This window comes from Heloderma suspectum, chromosome 4, assembly GCF_057233095.1.
Source record: "Heloderma suspectum isolate Gila_16-S chromosome 4, 16-S_ref, whole genome shotgun sequence".
NCBI lineage: Eukaryota > Metazoa > Chordata > Lepidosauria > Squamata > Helodermatidae > Heloderma > Heloderma suspectum.
Window position 1 is genome coordinate 46694407 of NC_139461.1, and position 22146 is coordinate 46716552.

At 43.8% G+C, this 22146-nt stretch overlaps 3 protein-coding genes across 9 annotated transcripts in view; 1 reads left to right on the forward strand and 2 right to left on the reverse strand.

Annotated features, from left to right (window-relative positions):
* LOC146346799 (Y+L amino acid transporter 2-like) overlaps positions 1-8187 on the reverse strand; it is a 41295-nt gene extending 33108 nt beyond the window's left edge. Inside the window, exon 1 of the mRNA XM_084849180.1 lies at positions 8108-8187. The gene's annotated coding sequence lies outside the window, so the exon portion shown is untranslated. The remainder of the gene's footprint in view (positions 1-8107) is intronic.
* Positions 1-22146, forward strand: part of LOC146346798 (uncharacterized) — a 257087-nt gene that overhangs the window by 58327 nt on the left and 176614 nt on the right. Inside the window, exons 3-6 of one of the 6 annotated variants that reach the window (XM_084849181.1) lie at positions 4542-4615; positions 6059-6308; positions 10733-10920; positions 18882-19178. The exons of 1 other annotated variant lie outside the window; for it this stretch is intronic. In XM_084849181.1, coding sequence (XP_084705307.1) covers positions 6304-6308; positions 10733-10920; positions 18882-19178 — 490 coding nt within the window. In that variant the 5' untranslated portion in view covers positions 4542-4615; positions 6059-6303. Of the gene's footprint in view, positions 1-2004; positions 4616-5197; positions 5706-6058; positions 6309-10732; positions 10921-16267; positions 16577-18881; positions 19179-22146 lie in introns of those variants that run through there. 4 more of the 6 variants (XR_014790072.1, XR_014790066.1, XR_014790065.1 and 1 more) reach the window with 4 other exon arrangements.
* RIPK2 (receptor interacting serine/threonine kinase 2) overlaps positions 11582-22146 on the reverse strand; it is a 49464-nt gene continuing 38899 nt past the window's right edge. For both annotated transcript variants that reach the window (XM_084849176.1, XM_084849177.1), the window contains 2 exons: positions 18248-18415; positions 11582-17317 (listed from right to left, as the gene is read on the reverse strand). In XM_084849176.1, coding sequence (XP_084705302.1) covers positions 16977-17317; positions 18248-18415 — 509 coding nt within the window. In that variant the 3' untranslated portion in view covers positions 11582-16976. The remainder of the gene's footprint in view (positions 17318-18247; positions 18416-22146) is intronic.

Sequence of the window (22146 nt, forward strand, 5' to 3'; positions counted from 1 at the left end):
AGTTGTTCACGATTAATTATTGCTAGGAGCCTGAACAATAATGGATCATCTGTGTGGCTTAGCTATTACTGACTATTGTATAATATGTGTAGCATTTGGCTTTGGAACAGTTTGTTCTGAGCAAAATGGCTGTAGAACGGGCTGCCCATGGTTTCCCCAGTCCTGCTTTTCATTCTCCCTTCATATCACACAATATTCATGTGAACCTTTCGTACAGCGCTCACTTTATTTTATTCATGTATTTTTATGCCACTCCTCAGTCAAAAAGGCTCCCAGAGTGACTTACATATAGTCAATTAAACTAGACAGAACCTGCCTGCAGGCTCACAATCTAAAAAGACACTACACACAAGGAAAAAGGAATGGGGAGGGAAGAGGGGAAAATTAACTCTTTTATCAGGGCTGGTGGAGAGGCCCTGCTCTCCCTCTCATCTCCCTCAGCTCAGCCTGCTAGAATGGCCGGTGGTGGTAAAGTATCTCATTCCCAGTCAGTTACAGATGCTATACACTCCAAGTTTGCAATGAGTGTTTACAAATTGTGAGAACTGCCATCCTATAAAAGTTCAGGGTTTGTGGACATGGACCCAATTTTTCCTTTAACTCAGGAGGCTACAAGTCTATCCCTAAACACAGATACTTACCTAAAGTAGAGATAAGCAAAATTCTACTTGTAGCCTACTACTGGTGAGCCATAGTGACAAAGGGCAACTACTTGATTTATCTCGGTATCAATGTAATGCACTGCATAATGACTTCAGTCCAGTGCTCTGGTGCAGGGGTGAGAATTCTGATTTGAACAGGTAGTTCTAATCCTTCACCTGTAAGTAGGGATGTACGAAAGTCACTTACCTTTCGCGGATTATGTTGATGGGGGGGGAGACGTTCCGTCCCTCCCCCCGGAATCCTCCGCGGCCAGCTGTGCTCCGCCTCCGCGGCAGCTCCACGGAGCAGCCGGCCAGGCCCAGGCCCAGCCAGGCCAGAGCCATCTGCAGCCGGATTTCTGGCTGCGGAGGGCTCTGGGAAAAACAAACAAACCTCCTACGCAAAAGGCGGCGGCTACGGCCGCCGCCATTTGCGTTCCTTAGTTTGGGCCGTCTTAGTCTACGTAAATATTTACGTAGACTAAGACGGCGAAAATAAGGGGAACGCAAATAGCGTAGCGGACACTATTTGCGTTCCCCTTATTTTCACCGTCTTAGTCTACGTAAATATTTACGTAGACTAAGACGGCCCAAACTAAGGAACGCAAATGGCGGTGGCTGTAGCCGCCGCCATTTCCGTATGCCTTTTTTTTTTTACCCAGTCGTTTTAGGCTACGTAAAAACTTACGTAGCCTATCACGACTCTGTAAAAAAAAACAAAAAAACCTGCAAATGGCGGCGGCGGCAGCCGGTCGGAAGACCAGCCGCCACCACCAAAGCCACTGCCGGAGCCGCCACCGGAACTGCCACCGCCCGGAAGATCCGCCCCAGGTAAGTCTCATCCCAGGGGGGATCTGCGGGGGGGCGGGGGGGTGGCAGGCCGTTCTGCCACAGATTTCGGGGGGCCAAATGCACTGGCATTCGGCCTCACCGTGATCCGTGGCGGAATTCTCTGCCATCCCTACCTGTAAGGGATTCCTCATTTGTTTTGATGACAGAGCTAGTGACGTGCGTAAAGGGATACATTTGTGAATCTGTCCTCCATTGGAATGAAGAAGTCAGGATATTCAAGAGCTCTAGGTATCCACCACAGTTTATATTACATTCTAGATCAGGATAAATCTCTAGAACACGGTTGTCAGAATACTTGCAAATAGGAGCTTCCCTCACAGTTTGTCAGCATAGAAGTAGCACAAGACAGGATCAAATTGCCCTGTTGCGTTCTCTTTTCCAACTTCAAGCTTGATAGTTTGAAGGAACTGCAGTTACTCTGTTTGCAGTAAATATTTCTGTGTGATAAAATGAAGTTTACTGTTGTCATCTCTGTTTTTACACATTTGTCTCTCTGGGTGTCATCCCGAAGCCCTTTGAAACCAAAGGAAATCCAGTGATCAACATTTATAACCACGTTGGCCCCTCGACATGAAAAAAGTGTGAAAGAAAGGACATTTTGCTGCTCAGGTCATGCAGTTAAAGTCTTCAAGGATCATTGCATTCTTATGGGAGGAATGCAAACAAGCCAAAGAAGTCTAATTCAAATGAGTAACTGATCATTGATGGCACAACTTTGCCCATGTTTCTTGGAGACTACTCAAAAGAGTTAAGCAACATGGTCAAAATGTTCAGCTATACAGGGCTTCAGTCTCTTCAGCGTTACACTGACATGGAGGGAAATGGATTATCTGACCATGTTATTGGGCTAAAATGTTGGACAGCTGTTTTGATACCTTAGAATGGTGGAGAACAAATTGGATCAGAGTGATCCTTCCAAAAGTGTGTGGAATATTTGCTGGGTGAAAATGCGAGATAGTATGTTATCGATCAGTTATTTTAACACTTTTTCCCCCTTACAGAAGTCTGAGGGTGTCTAAATATTGCTCCTGAATCTACCTGCCAAGGTTTTGGCAGTGGTTGGAGGTGTGATTGCACAGCCAAGGCTAGAGTGCCAACTGCACCCGTTCGTGCACCCATGTCTGATCTGGCCATGGTCATGCATACCTTAGTTCCATCTTGTTTGGACTACTGTAACATGCTGTAGGCAGGGCTGCCTTTGAAAACTGTTTGGAAACATCAGCTGGTGCAGAATTCTGCGGCCAGACTGTTGACTGGGGCTGGTTACATGCAACTCCCTTGTTACAACTTGGATGAGGAGGAGCAGAGAATGCTTATCAAATTTGCGGACGACACAAAATTGGGCGGGATAGCTAATACCCTGGAAGACAGAAACAGAATTCAAAGTGATCTTGATAGGCTGGTGGAAAACAACATAATGAGATTTAATAGGGAGAAATGCCAAGTTCTGCCCCTAGGAAAAAGAAACCAGATGCACAGTTACAAGATGGGGGGTACTTGGCTCAACAATACTACAAGAGAGAAGGATCTTGGAAATGTGGTAGAGCACAAGCTGAATATGAGCCAACAATGCGATGTGGCTGCAAAAAAGGCAAATGATATTTTGGGCTGCATTAATAGAAGTATAGCTTCCAAATCACGTGAAGTACTAGTTCCCCTCTACTCAGCACTGGTTAGGCCTCATCTTGAGTACTGTGTCCAGTTCTGCGTGCCACACTTTAAGAAGGATGCAGACAAACTGGAGAGGGTTCAGAGGAGTGCGATGAAGATGATCAGGGGACTGGAAACAAAGCCCTGTGAGGAGAGACTGACAGAACTGGGCATGTTTAGCCTTGAGAAGAGAAGACTGAGGGGAGATATGATAGCACTCTTCAAGTACTTGAAAGGCTGTCACAGAGAGGAAGGCCAGGATCTCTTCTTGATCATCCCAGAGTGCGGGACACGGAATAATGGGCTCAAGTGACAGGAAGCCGGATTCCAGTTGAACATCAGGAAAAATTTCCTGACTGTTAGAGCAATACGACAATGGAACCAATTCCCTAGGGAGGTGGTGGGCTCTCCCATAGTGGAGGCATTCAAGATGAAGCTGGACAGCCATCTGCCAGGGTTGCTTTGACTTAGATTCCTGCATTGAGCAGGGGGTTGGACTCGATAGTTTTATAGGCCCCTTCCAACCCTACTATTCTATGATTCTATGATTCTACCAGTCTGTTTCCAGACACAATTCAAAGTGCTGGTTATGATCTATAGTGCACTATACGGCTTGGGACCAGGCTATCTGAAAGACCACCTTCTCTCATATGAGCCTGCCCAGGTTTTAAGATATTTGAGGGAGGCCCTTCTTTCAGTGCCTCTGCCTTCAGAGACATGTTTGGTAGTGATGCAACAGAGGGCGTTTTTGGTGGTTGCTCCTATGATGTGGAACTCCCTGCCAAGGGAGGCTAGATTGGCTCCCTTTCTGCTGTCCTTCCACTGTTTTTATTCATGCAGGCCTTTGGCATGTAAGCTAGTCTGTTGGGCTGGGTGCTGTTTTTATTCTGTTATTGTTGTGTTTTTAATTGTGTTTTAAATAGATAAAACAAAAATGGAATTGTTGTATTATTGTTTTAATCAAGTTTTATTTTAATTTTGTTTTTCGTTCCTATGATTGTAAGTTACCTTGAATGGCATTTTCTTGGTAGAAAGGTAGGGTATAATTGAACAAATAAATGGAGGCATGTTGAGTCAAAGAATCCACTTTTGTCAATGTTAAACATCCCTTGAGAATTCTAGATCCCTAAAATTATTTATTTTGCACTTTAATGAATAATTGTACATATATTTTTGTTCATACAGTCAATGAACAGAGCGACCCAGAACAAGTTGCAAAAATATTAAACCGGTGCCAAGTTATTCCTAAAATCTTTTTTATATCTAAAATGGGAAAAAAGGAATGTAAGTTCAAAAGGAATTAATTTTCTGGCAGTCTCAATGCATGTTATATAATGTATTAAAATGGCAACTTTATTATAACTGTATGAATATACAATGAGTTTTTTTTTATCAAAGTAGGAAGGACTACACCTCTGCAATTCCTCTGGAATGTTGATAATATATAATCCAAACAAAAGGAAAACCTGGAGGTATGTTATGGGTTCACATAAAATGGCCACAAACTGGTAAAAACTATACTTCAAGGGGGAAAAGTTAAACTGCTGTATATAAGCCATTTCATATCCACTGTTTTTGACATTTGGCTGTTGTATAGCTCCCAACATGCAGATCCTCTCTGCAAAATGTCATGGGGACAAATTGTCTTGGTTTTATAATGATTAGGATATCATCTGCTACAAGATGAAGAATTCAGAATTCCATAGTAGTCTGAACTATTTTCACATCAGCATCACATACAATGTTCAGGCATATTTTTCTTAACTTAGGCAGCCTATGGGAAATGCTGTCAAGAGACTGTTGTCTCAGTCTTCTGGCAGAAAACACAGGATGTGACCTCTCCTTCTGGTGTGGTCATATTGCACCTTATGGGAGTTAAGATAGCTCCAAGAGGCATAGGCGATGAGTGGAGATGACTTAAGGCTCCTTCACACTGAGCTTTTATCCTGCGATTGAGATTGCTCCTTCACGGAGGTTTGGGGGCTCTTTACATGACATCGTGACCATTCAAGGCCTCTCCTGCACTAAATGCCCTTTGTCCCGTTTTTAAATAGATCGCTGATCATGGGCTATCAAATTACCCCTTTGTGTTCCGCTTCAGTTTCCTCCACGAAAAGAGTAAAAGCAGCAAGAAGAGAAGCAAGATCAAGGAAAGATAATGGAAGACTCAGATGCGGGGAGAAGGAGGGGGAAGGGGGTGGGGGAAAGGAAGCATGTGAGAAAGGGAGTCGTCGTGATCCTGCATTTAAAACGGAAGCAGAAAGCCCCGTTTTAAATGCAGAATTTTAGGCTGGTGTAGAGATGATCTTATCGTTATTCTGCTAGATAGTGGGTGTCAGGTCTTCATGAAAGCACGAAACAAGAGGATAAACATGCCATTTTCTTGGTGGAGGACTAAGATATACTGAGAGCTGAGTTGCTCTCTGCAAGTATCCCATTGTGCTTGTGGTCACCCTAGAAATCTGATGGGACCGCAGTATCTGCTGGAGTGTTAATGCTGTGAACCACTGTCTATGCTCAACCTATATATTTCAAAATAAATGCAAATATTACAAAATGCCACTAAGCCTCCTGTGACCAATCCATCATGGGAAACCTTGAAACCTCATTATTTGGAGAATTTGGGTGCACATAACAATATTACAAAAAATGCATGTCAGTATTACAGGCTTTTATGTCTTTGGTACAGAAGTTTCAGTGTTTCCCGCCTCTCATCTGAGCATCCACTCCATATCCATGGACACAGTTAGAGTGTGTATTTCTGTGTAATAGGAGGATGGGGCAGGGAGAGTGGGAATCTAGTCTTATGAGTAGAAGAAAAAAAATAGCATGGCTTTGCTAGAGATTGAAAATGAGAGGCATACAAAGGCATTGCTGATTATTTTGTAAAGCCTATCTCATGATTTCCTGAACAGGTTTGGTAATCGTGATGACCAAAATGCAAAGCTCTCATGCCTCTAATAGTTGAATAGAAGAGACCATTTCAGCAGGTACAGCTCGTCTTACCCCTGCATGACTTGGCAATTCTCCCTTAAACTCAGCTACTAAAAGTAGGGGAGCCTCCTTCTCCTTTGCATCTGGCACTTGTGCCTATTCTACTGTTGGGATTGTCAGCTCAGACAGACAGACTCTGGCCAGCTGCACCTCAGGATGATGCTGAATGAGGTGGGTGCAATGCTCATTTCCTCAGTGTGCCTGCTCAATCTGTTGTCCTAAGTATCGGTGGGCAACGTCAAGGTCCTTGCTCTCCCTCCATATGCTTCTTTGATTTTAAACCAGACTTGGACTGTACAGCCCATCAAATGGAGGACACCTTCAAACAGAGGACTATCATCTGTAAAGTAGTACACCTGGCCAAAGTGGAGCCCAAATGGCAACCACCATCACCACCACTAGCCCGCAAAGGCCAGTACTTTAAATAGTCTTATTACAACATTCAGACACCAAATCCTGCCTTCAATTATCTCAGTGATGGGGAGCTTCTAGGGTGTGGGGCATCCCCACCTGGCTTGCAGCATCCCCCCACCCCAGGGTGGCCAGGTATCCTATTTTACAGATGCCAGTCCTCCATTGAAGAGATGTCAAAGGACAGTCCTCTGCTTGAAGGCATCCTCTATTTGAAGGGCTGTCCAGTCCATGTCTGGTTTAAAGATAAACAGCCATCAGAACGGAAAACAGCACCTTGCCCATCAATGGTTAGCACCTGGACAGCAGACTGAGTTGTCACCTGGTCAGTCCTCTTCACCATGCTGTGATATAATGTATAGCTAATGAAATTATAGTAACTGTTTCTAAATGTGCATCTGGTTTAACGCTAAAGAATCATTAGCAGGGAGAGTAGGGGCCTTGACGCTGCAAACAGATTACCTGCTCACACTCTTTCTTGCTATGGTGAGATGTATTATTTTTCTATTTAAATTATAGTAATTGTTTCTAAATGTGCATCTATACATATAAATTAGCATTTGCAAATTCGATGAAAATCTGTATCCTATTTTGTCCTCTTTTTTGGTGATGTATTTCCTCTTTGGGGATGATGCGACAGTGCCCCCCTGCACCCCTCTCCCATTAGGAATTAGGTTTTTTGAAAAGCTTCCATTGGTACCAAAGAAGCTGACTGTTTATCTGAATCAAAGTTCTTGTTTCAATTAAACTGGTAGGGAAATTAAGGGTGCCATAGCCACAAATGTTTGCTGGGTACTTCAGATCACTCTCTGTATAATTGTTATAAATTGGCACTGGCACCCAAGAGAAGTTTGTCTGAGGTAACCACCACTTAAAATAGTCATTTGCTCCAAGAGTGAACAGAGGTGAATCATCAACTTTAGCTTCTTTTCCTCATTTTTGACTTGTTTCAGATTAAAGAATTAACCAATGACCATGCATATCCATCAGAAGAGAGTACTCTAGAATAATTTATCTTGTAAACACACACACACACACACACACACACACACACTTAATGTTGATGCAATAGTTGACTGGTAAATATTTGGCAAAAACAGCTGCATTAAATCAGGCATGGCATCAGCTATAGCACTGGAAATTCAGTTGTGTTTGCTTGTATCAAACTTCAAAACACAGCTGTTGAGCATGCTCAAACGCAAGCTCGAAGAGGAGTGTTTATTAGATGAACACATGCCAAATCAGGAATAAGCCAAACGTACAAAACAAGCCTTGACGTTATGAGGAAATACCTTCCCCCAAAGCCATTGTACTAAGCCAACCCCCCCAAACGCCATCCACAAAGCATGTTAATATCTGTTCATTGTCCAGTGCATAATAAGTAGAATATCCCTCCTAAAAATGGTATGAAAACAAGTTCTTATGCTTTTTGTTTGTCTACAACGTTCAGAAGGTTCCTATTTTTTTTTTAAATCAACACATGGTTTACCCTTCCAAATAACCCACCCATCTCTAATGTACAACTTTTGATAATATCAAAAGGAGAATGGTATTCTTACCTGCAACTGGTAATAAATATTGAAAAGGGAACTGTTAAGGCTTACCCTTGTATTACCGATGTCTTGCTTCGTTTGGCGAGAAGGCTGCTGTAAATTCAGGAATGGAACAGTGAGCTCAGACACTAAGTAAGTAAGCAAGCAGCTGTCTGATGAGGAATGGAAAGTGATATGAATATGAATGGCCCTCTCTCTCTCTCTCTCTGCTATTTGTGTCTCCATAGCAGGGAAACCAAAATCAACCCATAGAGCAAATTTGTTTTCCCCCAAACAGCTCAAGTTTACTAATGAGCAGCAAACTGTCAGGGCTACAGCCAAGCCCCTTGCTTTCAGCATTTCTTAGAAATGCACTCTGTTTGCTAAAAACAAAGGAAATTGCCTACTCAGTTCACGGTTTATTTTTAAATTCCAATAATTTTACATTACCACCATTTATTTATTGAATTTATTAACTGACCATCTGGCTGGTCACCCAGCCACTCTAAATACATTGATTTAATGTAACATGCCTCGCTTCTGAAAAGGTTGCAATGGGATAGTAGGTTGCAATGGGATAGTTTACAAAGGGTATCAGTTTTCAGAGCAGTAAGTAGAATTTTGGCCCAAACGGGCATTATTTTAAATCTGTGTCTAGCAACTAGGTTCCCCTCCCCCCCTGGAGTAAGTGTAAGGGCCACAATCCAGATCAGTTTTCAGAGCAATTAATAGAATTTAGGACCAAAACGGAGGCTTTTAAGGGTAGGGAGACTTTTATGATCTGGATTGGCCCCCGACAACTAAAGTAAAAACAAAAGAAAAGGCACAGCTGTTAGATGCAGATTTACAGTAATGTCTGTTTTGGCTTTGAGGATAGAGCTAATTGTGGGTAGAATGCAACGACATAAAAGAATTCATTCATGAGTTACTAATTCAGCCAAGCTACACGGAGAGGTCAACATTAGGCTGGTCTCATGACATAATCAGAGATCACAGGGTAAGATTGCAATGGGAGTGTGACATCCTGATTCCAAAGGAAGTACGTGGAAAGCACCATAGAAATCAGTGGGATGTAGGCTGTAATCCTACGCACACCTTCCTGGGAGTAAGTCCCATAGGGCTGAACTGTTCGTTCCATGAATTCATTGTTCATGATACAGCAAAAATCAGTAAGCCCACCTCCACATCCAGGTATACTTTCCAAGTGCTTTATTGATCCATGTGTCTATTCCCCAAACTGGTGCTCTCCAGATGTTTTGAACTCCCACCAGTCTCAGCTAGCAATGGTCAGGAATGCTGGGAGTTGTAGTCCAAAACATCTGGGGGGCACCACCTTGGGGAAGGCTGGTCTATTCCATCAAGTAGGACAGACCTGAAACTTCCTAAGAACAACATACTCCCCTGAAAGGGCAAAATAAACCAAGATGTCCTATGCTTGAATTTTGGCCCTGCTTTTCATTACCTGTTTCTGTTCTCCTGGACTGACCAGCAACCATGTCTGAGGGCCGCTATTAACCATTATGGTACCTGGCAAGCAGATGTCTCAACAAACTTTATTATCGCACAAGTAGCAACCAGGGAAAGGGAAAATCAGGAGGACATTAATCTGCTGGAACCTCCCTCCTCAGCCCTGCTGATACTCCAGGGGCAAGACACAGACCCCTCAACTCTGGTGCGGTGTGGTGGTGGAGGAATACACACTGCACTCCCTTCCCAGTGTTCATGCCCTATTGTGACGACAGCAGACAGGAACCACAAAGGTGGGAAGGTGATGGGGAGGGTCCCCATTCCCCACTAGTCCACATAGATGACAAATGAGCAGAATGGGCTATCCAGTATTGATGACTTGTTTGCTGTGCTTACTGATAGGCTACCTGCTTTCCCCCCTCGGCACGCTTCCAGTGTCCCCAGGTAGTGTGCTTCGTACCAGCACAGGCGATGCTATCTGAACATGTTCTTGGATTAATTTTCAAAACGCCATGCAAACCAAAGGAAGACTTACCAGGGTCCACTGACGAGATGTCCTCCACAGCTAGAAGGTCTCCTCCGTGTTTAGAATGTGCTTGCTGGAGCCCAATGAAGCAAAGTACAATACAGCCAGAGAAGGTGAACAGGAAAACAGCCCCAGTCAAGTGTTCTGTGAGCAGCGGCTTAAGAAGTTAATGAGTGTAAGAACTATGAGGCAGTCAAAACAAAGAGGCCAGGGTTAAGGAATGAATTTGTGTTCCTAAAGTCAAAGAACAGGTGGAAGGAGCTTACTGAGCATGGCATAGCCATGGGGATATGACAGAGGCCCTCCCACCCCCTGAATGTCTGCTGATTATTTTCCCAGCAGTTGCTGCTATCCCCCTCCCCCACTTCCACCATCTACTTCATGCATCCCAACTGCTGGTTTTATCATCATACCAGAAGTAAATAGGGACAGGAAGAGCAAGTCATTTGGCTAATTCCCACAAGTCAGATACATGTGGTATCTCATCCTCTGTTTTTCTCCCCCCTCTCTTGGATTGCTCCCAGAGGAGGCATTTATTTATTTCAGATTTTTTTTAAAAAAAATATCCCAAAGCTGTTCACAAGTTCAAATCCTGAAAAAATGCCATAAAACCAATCGATAAACCAGTAATTGAACAATGGAATATCTCATTAACACAGCACGGGAGAGCTGCCAGTGCTAACAGTCAGGAAAATGTCCGGGCAAACGGATGTATCTGAAGTGGTCAGCAGAAATACTCCACACCACCTAAGATCTTGTGTGGAGATCATTCCACATGGTGGGCATCACAGTGGGGAAGACCCTCCTCTGCACCCCAATGAAGTGAACATCAGTAGGCCGCAGTGTGGTAAGCAAGGCCTCGCCCTCAGAATGGAGAGACTTGGCGGACGATATGTGGAAGGTGGTCTTTTGTGGCATCATTGCCCTGCCTCATTCATGGAATTTTATATGGGGGTCAGATGTTGTGGTCTTCCATTCATAGCCCTCCCATGTTTTCCTGCTGGTTCCTTCTTTTTTCTTAAGGATCGTCTCCACATATATCTGCCCAGACACTAAGATAATTTCAGAGGCCCTTCTCTGGGTACCCCCACCAAATGAGGTGATGTGAATGGCTACTGAGGGCCTTTTCAGTGGTGGTGCCTCAGGTGTGGAATGCCCTCCCCAAAGAAGCAAGCCTGGGTCCTACATTGTGGTATTTTCGGTGTCAGCTGAAGGCCTTTTTCCCCCAGGCTTTTTAGTTTGGCAGTTTTTTAAAATTGTGTTAATGCATTTTTAAATCTTTGCACTACTGCTGCCTTTTACCCTGGTTTTTACTTTGGTTTTATTCCGTTTTAAACGTAAGGTTTTTATGTTATGTTTTGCTATTTGATTGTATTTAACGGTTATATGTTTCAGTTTGTGAACTGCTCAGAGAGCTTTGACTATTGGGTGGTATAGAAATTTAGTAAGTAAATAAATACAAAACTTCTTACCACAGAAAATCTGTTAAGGAAAGAAAGATGGAATAGCTGCACAATGCCTTTATTGATTGATCGGCCCACCTTTCAGGGCAGAAGCCCTCCCAAGGCGGCGTACAACAAAAAAATACATAGAAACAATAAAAGCTAACAATAAAAGCAACAATTAAAACCAACAATTATGCTAACAGCAGCAACAGTAGCAGTCATATCAATAGAAGGCCAAGGTAAAATATGTTTTCAAGGCCTTCTTAAAAGTCTGCAATGACCGAGCATGGCAGACCTCCGATGCCAGCTTGTTCCAAAGGTGTGGGGCCACTGCAGAAAAGGCCCTCTCACATGTGTTCACCCACCTGACTGCTCTCACGGGTAGGCAAATGAGAAGGGCCTCTCTGATCTTAAAGTATGGGCAGGCTGATATGGGTGTAGGCGGTCCTTCAAGTAACTTGGTCCCAAACCGTTTAAGGCTTTAAAGGTCAAAACCAGCACTTTGAATCGGAAACGCACCGGTAACCACTGCAGCTGGCGCAGTATAGGCATTATATGATCGAATTGCCTCGCCCCCACCAATACTCTGGCGGCCACATTCTGCACAAGCTGGAGTTTCTGAAGTGTCTTCAAAGGCCTCAAAGGTAACATTCTCTTACCATGTTCCATCAATGTGTGAGAAAAGGGAGTGGTCCAGCCCTGCCCCCCTTGATTGTCACATCTGTTGCCCTGTACTTGTGGAGGGTGATGGTTTGGAGAGAGGCTCGTGTACCTCCAGCGGCTTCCCATGCCATTAAGAACCCTGGAAAACCCATGTTCTGGTTTGTGTGGAAAGTCTCCATGGATACAGGAGTCTCTACTCTTCAGACAGTCACCCTCCACAAGTAGGGATGGTTGTCGTGGGGAAATCCAGCCATTTGGGGCTTGCCAGATTTCCCTGGAGCCCTCGGCTTGGCTTGCATTTGTGACCCGAGCCAGGGACTTTTCCCCAAAATCTGCTAAGTTTTGTGGTCTTTTTTCTCTCTTAAAATCAGCGTTTATACAAGCATTTATGTTGATTCATGATACTTAGAATTGGCTGCCTCACTCTGCCTAATGGTAGGCTCAGTCTTGGCAAGCACACACAAAATGTCTTGTGACATCTTAGAGACCAGGGGTCGGCAACCTCCCCCCGCCAAGCCATCTGGGGCTACACCCCTGCCCCTGGCTACCACATTGCCAAATTTGCTGCCCAAATTTGGCAGCGCAGCACTCTGCTGGCAATGCTCCCTGCAATTTCATTGTAAAATAGTGCTCGCAGGGAGTGCACACCATGTTTTATAGGAAAATCACTGGGCTTTTTGTTGCTGCCACAGCAAATTCAGCAGTGGCATCGGGGGGGGGGGGGTTGACAGGGGAACACATAAAACATGGGGGGTGCAGCCCATGGGCCATGTGTTGCCCACCCGTTAAAGACCACTTTGGCACAATTTGCACAAATTACAGCCGCAATTATGCTTAGTTGTGGAAACTGTGGGCACAATTTGTGCAAGTTAAGCATATTTATGGACAAAATTTGCATAACTTATGTAAATTACTGCCGGAACATGCATAAATGCTGATTTTGAGTGGAAAAACACCTGAAAATCTGCAAGCTGACCCAACTCGATACAGATCGAGTCAGGCCAGCTCATCTGTAAGCGAGCCAGAGTCTGGGGGTCCTAGCTGCTAGAAGGAATTCCTCCAACATCCCTATCCACAAGTCGAGGGTGATGAACCTGAGGAAGGAGAGGGGTGGTCCCTCTTCTCACGTGTTTGCCTTATTCAGGTACAGAATGCCTGAATAGGGCTTCTGTGTGCATGTGATCACTGAAATGCTTTCAAGTGATTGTCTACCCAACTCTTTTATCAAGCCCTGTCTTAATAGCCTCTGAGTCAAAGCAGAAATGGAGTCAAAGTACTTAAGGCTTCTGCAGACCATGGTCCACTTTCAAGCCCAATCCTGACATTTAAAATAAAAAGCTGAACATTGCAGGCTATGGGCAGTACCCAGTGGGTGTTTACAGCCCTGCCAATTCTCTTGTGCTCTGCAGATCCTGTTGTGCAAGCAGATCCTACTGCTTGTGCCACAGAGATTTAATGCTTCCCAGAATCATAGAGTTTCTGGATTTGGAGACAGATCACCGGAGCTCCCTGATGTGAGCTCTGCCAACTTGCCCTGTTCCAGAAAAGAGAGCTTTCACTTATTTCCAGTTGCCCCGGAAGCTAAATCTCCATTATGCAAGCAGTGGGAGCTGCTTGCAGATGGGAATTGGAGGGGCGCAAGAGAATTGTTGGGGGCATAGGGGCCCATTGGATACTGCCATCTGTTTATTATTTAGTAAATTTATGTCTGAGTTTTTGACTAAAGTCCTCAAAGTGGCTTCAATATTTATAAAATACAGCAGCTACAGAAAGAACCACATCTCAAAAAACAAAACTGAACACCACAACCAGCTCCCCTTGAGCAGGAGTTGATGTTCCTTCCCACAGGGCAGTTGATGTCAGTAGGCCTTGGTAGGGGCAGAGGTGGGAAAGTCCAACTGGAGGCAGGTCTTGACGTTCTCTTTGTCTGCTCCTGTCTCCCCCGTTCCTTCTTCCTTCCCCCACGGCAGTTGTCAGATAGCTCTGGGAGGCGCAGTCCTGATGTTCATTAGATAGCTAAGAGAAACATACTGAAAGTTCCTCCACATAGATGTGCACGCATGCGCGTGCGCAAACACACTCACAGCAGTTTGTTGGGGCAAAAACCATCATATTGCTAAATGGCAGCTTCCTCTCCATTTAGCTAAAAGTACTCATATCTGAAACAAACAAGACATACTTGAAACCAATAAACCAAATTAAATGTTGTTGCACTCAAAATGGTCTGAAGATCTGAGAGGAAAAAAATTGAACAAGATTTTAAAATTTAGGATTAGCGGGGGATTTTCCATATGTTTATCACGGCTATCAAAGAAGCTTACCCTGCTATGTTCAGCTTTTTATTCTAAATATTCAGGTCAGACGCTAATTTCACTGGACTATGAAGTTTCAGCCACAAAATTACAGGAAATCATAAAATATTCATACATGTAAAACACATCAATACTGTTTGTTTTTAAATCCATGACAGAATAATCATTTGAGAGGGCTCATTGCTTGAATGCCATTTCCATTTCTGAGAAATTCTATTCCTTCTGAATCAGAGTAATGGCTATGCTATTTTAAGCCAGTAATAAATGAGAGGATGAAGGAAGACCAAGTGATACCGTGTAATTGGACCTGCTTGTGTTGGATAATGTGTGCAAGAGTTCAGGTTTGGCATAGCTATTCTCACCCGATGTGACCCTATGCACACAAAGGGTACTTACTGGGAAGGGAAAGGTATCCTGCATCCAGCACTGGATTGGAGCTGCGCATGCATGCACGTGCACCTAACAGATAGGACAGCCATTTATGAATTGTCAAAAAAGAAAAGAGGAAATGCATCCCCCCCCCCCCAAAAAGGACAAAAAAGGCAATTATTTTTATAAAACTTGCATGTGCTAATGTTCATGTTAAACTGTAGTCGTTGTGGCCTTTATGAGCCCAGAAAAAGAACACACTGTGGATTTTCCCTAGAATTAAATAGAAGCAACTTGCACAATGCTCTTACGTTTTTTTTTAAAGCAGAGGTACTGAGCCTCTTTTAGGCCAAATTCCATTTTCAGAGCAGCTCTTGGGGGCCACATTCCAGGAGGGCTGAAGGCAAAAGGGATGGGGCCAAGATACCAAACATACTTGCATGTAGTAGCTTAAAGCTCTTCCTGCCAGTAATGAAGCCCGAGGAGACAAATTTCAGCTAGTGCTGTGCTGAAAATTTCTCCTGCATTTTTTTTGACCATTCTCGTTCAATTTGATAAAAAAGAAATTGCTTTTGAAGAGAAATTCAAAGGAGAGGAAATTTCAGGGAAATTCTCATGGGTTGGATTTGGGCTTACCTTACTTGTGAGGTGGCTGAGGAGTGTGCATGAGTGTCCTGTCACTGTACAGTAATCTCTGTGGCGGCCTGCGGCCTCCTTGGCTTCCTGCACTTCAGTTAAAGCCATCATGAAGCAATTCCTCCCATGGGGCTTTTTCAGTTCAGGAATGGCAGGTGGCCTGGGAGGCTGCAGAGCAATGGAAAGATGCGTAACAGAGAGAGAGAAAACACACACGGCACCCTCAGCCACCTCACAGTGATTAGCCAAGCTCAAAAAGACCACCAAAAGCAATTCAAAACTCTGCCTCAGAAAGTGGAAGCCCCAACACAGTTGATGTTGTTGCCACCTACAGAAGCAGTGCAATAAACCAAAAACCCTCAGGTAGAAGAATTAAGCTGTGCTACAACCCCTGCCAATAGGGAGCCCTATCTGTGAGAAAACATTTGGAGAATTTCTCCTCCCCTAGGAGAAATTCGGTGAAATTGTCCCCCCAATTTCTCTGCCTGAAAATAGGCTGGAGAAGTTTGAGAGGGCATTTGCGCATAGCTCTCATTTCAGCCTTTTAGAATGGGGAAAAGCTGCACAAAAGCTGGGAAACCACCAAATGATTGAGGCCAGACGTTCTGCATCCGTTTTAGAGTAATGGTTTTCATACTGTGTATTGAGCAATGCTGGGATTTTTTTTAGATATTTATAGGAAGTTCTTCAAGGAAAAAACCACTAACAGCAAGCAAGCTTCCTTAAAAGACAGCTTACCCACAACTCCTGATCTTTTCTTACACCACAGAGCCATGGAGGATATAATCCAGGATGTGTTCCCAATGGTCCAACAGGCCTAGTCAGCGCTCCACATGTACCCATCATGTACTTCAGAACATGCTTGATCATCTCCTGCCATGCCCAGGAATGCTAGTGCAGAGGGGCAGAGGTTCCTATCGCAGAACAAGTCAAAGCAGTAAGGGTTCCACTTGAGGGAGAAGGCTTGAAAACCACTGTTTTAGAGCAATCCCGCCAACATGCTCTTCTTTGTCAAAGACATTTGACTTACAGGAGAGAGACGGCATAGAAAGACAGTAAAGCCACACATATTTTCCATAATATGTTGTATTTTCCTTATTTTTATAGATCCACGAAATACATGTGTATCCATCAACTTGAGGAAACTCCAAGTGTGTGGTGTAAAAATCGTTTATAAAATCTTAAAAATGACAAGCATGTCATCTAATACTTTCACTTACCAGAACCCCCCCCGCCGACTTCAGTCTAGAGCACCCTTCCCCAACCTGGCTCTTTCCAGATGTTCTGAACTTCAACTTCCATCAGCTCCGGCCAGCATGGACAATAGTCAGGACTGCTGGGAGTTGTAGCCCAAAACTTCTGGAAGGCACCAAGTTGGGAAGGGCTGTTCTAGGTTGGTGCAGCAGAAACATAAAGTGACATTTGAGAAACAAGAATCCAACTTTTAAGAAAACACTGCGAGTTCTTTATGCTGGCGTTTATAAATTCAAAGATGTGGGCCTATACACAGGAGATATATTTGGATATGGCTGAAGTCCCAGCTGTTTATTGTCTTTCAGTTTCTGCACTATAACCCTAGCAACTTCCTCTCCTTGGCTATCAGTAGTATCAAGTAGTTGCCTGACTTTTGAGGTCCTTGTAGGTTTGGTGCTGATAAGTTCATAATCCTCTTTCATGATTAAATCCCGTGAAAGGAGGGCATCCAAGGTCTGGTTAAGACAAGCCTCAGTCATCTGGTTGACTATTTCCTCTCTTTTACTTTGGATCCACTGGTGTGCTACAGCCATATCCTGTTGTTGCAGAGTCCTCAGTAAAAAATCTAATCAAGGAAAAAAAAAAAAAAGAGTTGACACAGATCTGAAAATACATAAACTGCACCAAAGTAAGTTAAACTACTTGAGAGAGAATTGCCCATTTGTCTGAATTTTAAAATACTAGAATTATTTACCTCATTTGAAACTACCTGCTTTATAGCTTACCCCCATTTATGCTGCAATCCTACACACATTTACCTGGGAATAAGCCCCACTGAACTCAATGGGCTTACTTCTGAGCAGGTATGCCTGTGATCGCACTGTTAAGAGTTCTATGCTTAAATGAATAACATTTCCATCTGTTTATTTGCCACATCCTCAAAGAAGTAACAAACAGAAATCCTAGCTGTTAACATAAAAAGCATTTTTTCCTTCCTTTCACAGCTATATTTCTTGTGTCTCACCTTTTTCATTTTCTCCTTTTTCCTGCCCCATTTTGCTTTATATTCCCTTTTTTGTGGAATACGTTAAATATAATGTGGTAAAGTAACATCAGAACACTTAGTGTAATAATCACCGGCATTATTGTTTAACAGGATTCACAAACCAATTATTCTACAGTGATATGTAGCCTAGTCCAATCTACAGTTCTTCAGAATACGAAGTATGGATAAATGGCAACGATAGAAAGATTCATATTCTGGCCTACTCCACAACGTAAAGAACTTTATAAGAATTGTACAGTGTGCATTCACAAGGAAGCGTCACCAGGGGAAAATTGCATAGCTAGATTTTCTAGTCATAAATGACCACATAAATTCATTCACAGGAGCATAATCAAACATGCAACACGGGTAATGCATGTGAATTTGCACGAGTTGCATCATTTCCCAGACTCAATTTAGATACATTGCACAGCATACTGTATTACAATATCCTGCTAATAAATACTTAAACTATCATATGGGTGGGATGCAGAGACACCACCTGTGTACCTGATTTAGATCCTGATGGCTGCAGCATGCATGGCATGGAATTTGATGAATTAGAACTATTTGTGGTGGATGAGGAAGAGCTCTGTCGAGATGCAGAAGGCTCAATATTTGGAGGCAGCAAGATGCAGCTAACCAGCGAATGTGGCACACCCAAAGAGTCATCACTACCTTTAATGAAGAAGAAAAAAGTATGCTGAATTGGACTTCACACCAAACTAAAAACAACCACACAAAACAAAACAAACCCAGAACCAACACGTTATTTTGCATGTAATGACCAGGATCCCACCCAAAACCATTTTAGCTGTTCCTAAAAGCTTGGATGCACACAGGATAAGTTTTGACACTTTTTCTTAGCTGACCAAACCAACCCTTAAAAATATAGCAACAAAACAACTGGGCTGGGCTTACTGGTAATAATAAATATAAACAGAACAAAATCTAATAAAATATTTTATCTACGTAGTTAATACACACATACACAAATAATATTTGCTGTTGGTTATTTTTGGTACGATTAGGCCTTTATAACACAGCAATGTTGTATTCTCCCTTACTGGCTTGATGCAAGTTTCTTTACAGCACAATAACGGTGTATTCTTTCTTATTGTTTTATGAATATGTTTTTGTATAGGTAGGAGGAATGACGGATGGAATCAGCAGGCCTCAAACACAGCTGGTCTTTATTTATCACACAAAGAAGTACTTAGCAGAAGCTCGATTTACGGCTGCATTTACCTTAAACTAAGGCCTTTATGGCCGCAAATGGCGTCCTGGACGCCCACGGTCAAGTCCCCTTCAGCCAGCGATATGGCATGGCGGCACTTTGGAGCTGGCCGGAATCACCGCAGAGCGGAGCCGGCCGAAGACAATTCTGGGGGGAGGAACGGATCGCCTCCCCCCTGCGGGTGGATTCCCCATGGACCGGAAGGTAGGGAATCCGCCCATCCCTACTCCAGAGGCCCCCTAAGGCCAGGTGCTGGCACTGGTCCTGGGCATCTAGAATGCCTTAACAGGAAGGTTATTGTGGAGGAAGTCATCATTTAAAAAACAACAGCAATACCACTGAACGTTCCACTGGGAATGATGCTGCATCATGACATAGCGTCATTCCCATTTAGGCATTCTGTAGGACAGCGACAGCCACTGGGTTGCTGACTGGAGCTCAGCCCCCACTTCAAGTGGCATCAAACCTTTCCTTCTTTCTAAAAGGAAGAAAAACTTAAGGAACTCTTCAGGAACTCTTTTGGTGGCTGGGTAAACCCTGACCCCGCCCCCCAGAATGTATCAGATTTACCTTGCTAGACAGGGTTCATCTAAGCTCTTCTCCCCTTTCCCTCCTGACAAAAAACCAAAGTTGCTGGAAAAAGTTGGGCCAAACCTTTGGCTAAGCTCCTCTATTGCCATCAATGGCTCTGCCAGAATGGGTGATGAGATACTGAAATCCGTTGAAGATGCATGGAGTTATGTCAAGTAGATATGTGTGTTTTTTTTAGTGTGACCACAGCCCGTAAATTGAGGGGCTCACCAAGGATGACCCAAGGCATTTTGCTGCCCTACGCTGGGTTGCACATAATCTGGGAGGTGTGACCCAGGACCTCTTTCCATGTTACAGAGGAGGCTGGGGTATAATTCTGGAATTATACAGCTGTGCCCAGTCACAGTAGGGCTATTGGGGCGGGGGCAGAGCCCTCCTAGTCAAACTCCCCAGAGACAAGAAAGAATACCCATTTCCCCCTGCAAACACCTGCATGCACAGTTTCCTTTTCTCCTCTTCTCTTTCCTCTTCTCTCCTTGTTTCCCACCACAGGCCTTGATAAACTGAGCATGCCCAAGCTTCAGAGCAAAGCTGGGCATACCTCCTCCTGCTTGCATTATCCTCCTCCCACTCCTCCTCCTCCTCAGGGCAGTGTTGCTGGGAAGCAGGCACAGAATGCCTTCAGGCATGGCAGTGGACTGCAATGCCCTGTCTGGATGCCATATATGGACATACTCCGGCTCCTGGTTGTTGTCCTTCAGTTGCAGGGATTAAAGCTAGAAATGGGCAATAAGGAGCCTGCCCATAGCCAATCTCCGGTGTTTATTTTTGGAATGCTGTGAGCAGAACAGAGGAAGAAAGCAAACTGGGCAGGGCTGTTCTTTGCCAAGAGCAGAGCACTTTCAAGCAGCTCAGCAGGGCAAGGGAGGCTCCACTTTTGTGAACTACCAGCTAACTGTGTGTGTTTGTGTGTGGGTGTGTGTGCACATGTCTCTCTGTGTGTGTGTGTGTGTGTGTGTGTATATATATACAGTACTGTGCAAAAGTCTTAGGCCACCACCAGCTTTGTTGTTTTAGCAAAGTTTTAATGACCATCCGTAATTATTTTCCGGTCTCTGTATTAAGATACAAACAGAAAATACAGGAAATACATACAGGCAAAAGTCAGTATTTAGTGTGACCTCCCTTGGCTCTATGCACATCTTGAACTCTTTTGGGGAGACTATCCTGAAGTTTTCTGAAGTAATCTTCTGGTATATTATACCAGGCTTCTTTCAGCACTTCCCAGAGTTCTTCTTTAGATGTAGGTTGTCTTTTATTTCTTTCCCTGTCCAGGTAATCCCATACTGCCTCTATAATATTCAGGTCTGGACTCTGTGGAGGCCAGTCCATGACTGTCGGTGTTTTATCAGCTGTTTTCCTCACTAAATATGATTTCACTGCATTAGCAGTGTGCTTGGGATCGTTATCATGCTGAAAAATGAAACCATTCCCAATCAGGCGCTTTCCAGAAGGAACGGCATGATGAATTAAAACCTGTCTGTACTTTTCAGCATTCATGATCCCATCAATAAGGACAAGATCGCCAACACCACTGGCAGAAATACAGCCCCAAACCAGGACAGACCCTCCACCATGTTTCACTGAAGGCCGCAAGCACTCATTCGTCCATCTCTCTCCAACTCTTCTTCTCACATACTGTCGACGATTGGACCCCAAAATTTCAAACTTGGATTCATCACTCCATAATACTCTTTTCCACTGATCCTCATTCCAATCTTTGTGAGCTTTAGCATATCTTAGCCTTTTCACCCGGTTCCCCTTCCGCAAAAGTGGTTTCTTGGCTGCAACCCTTCCATGGAGACCATTCCTGGCCAGGCGCCTGCTGTTACTCTAGTGTAAGGGGAGGTCACACTAAATACTTGCCACTTTAGCCTATGGAAACCGTTTTTTCTGATTTGTTTTCTATTGTTGAATACTGCATATAAATTTCCTGTATTTTCTGGTTGTATTCTAATGAAGAGACTGAGAAATAATTATATATGGTCATTATACCATTGCTAAAACAACAAATCTAATGGTGGCCTAAGACTTTTGCACAGTACTGTATGTATATCTGTCTGTCTGCCTGAGAGAATGAATATGAATGAGTGACTGGTCTGCCAGTGCTGTGGCCTGTGCCAGCCATCCACCCAGCTTGAATCCAGACCCTTAGCAGACAGGAACATCAGCCAGAAGGCAGGGTTTTTTGTTTTTTTAAGGCTTCTTGGGCTCTTTATTTTCTTTTTAAGGCATGAGGTGATCTCTGGGCTCAGTAACATTTCTTGGGGTAGTCTCTGAACTCTTCAACATTTATTGTAAGGCTTGGGGTGGTCTCTGGGCTCTATAATCTTTTTCTTAAGGCTTGGGGTGGGCTCTAATATTTCTTTTAAGGCTTGTGGGACTCTGTAATCTTTTCTTTACGGCTTGTAGTGGGCTCTGTACTATTCTGTTTTAGGGCAGGTGGGGTGCTCTGTAATCTTGCACTGCCTGTTATTTCAGGCCCAGGTTTTCAATTTGTTTCACTCAAAGGAGTATAAGAATTTTAAAAAAAGTCACCTTCTATGCAAGATAAACAGCTAGAATGAAGACCAAACTGGCT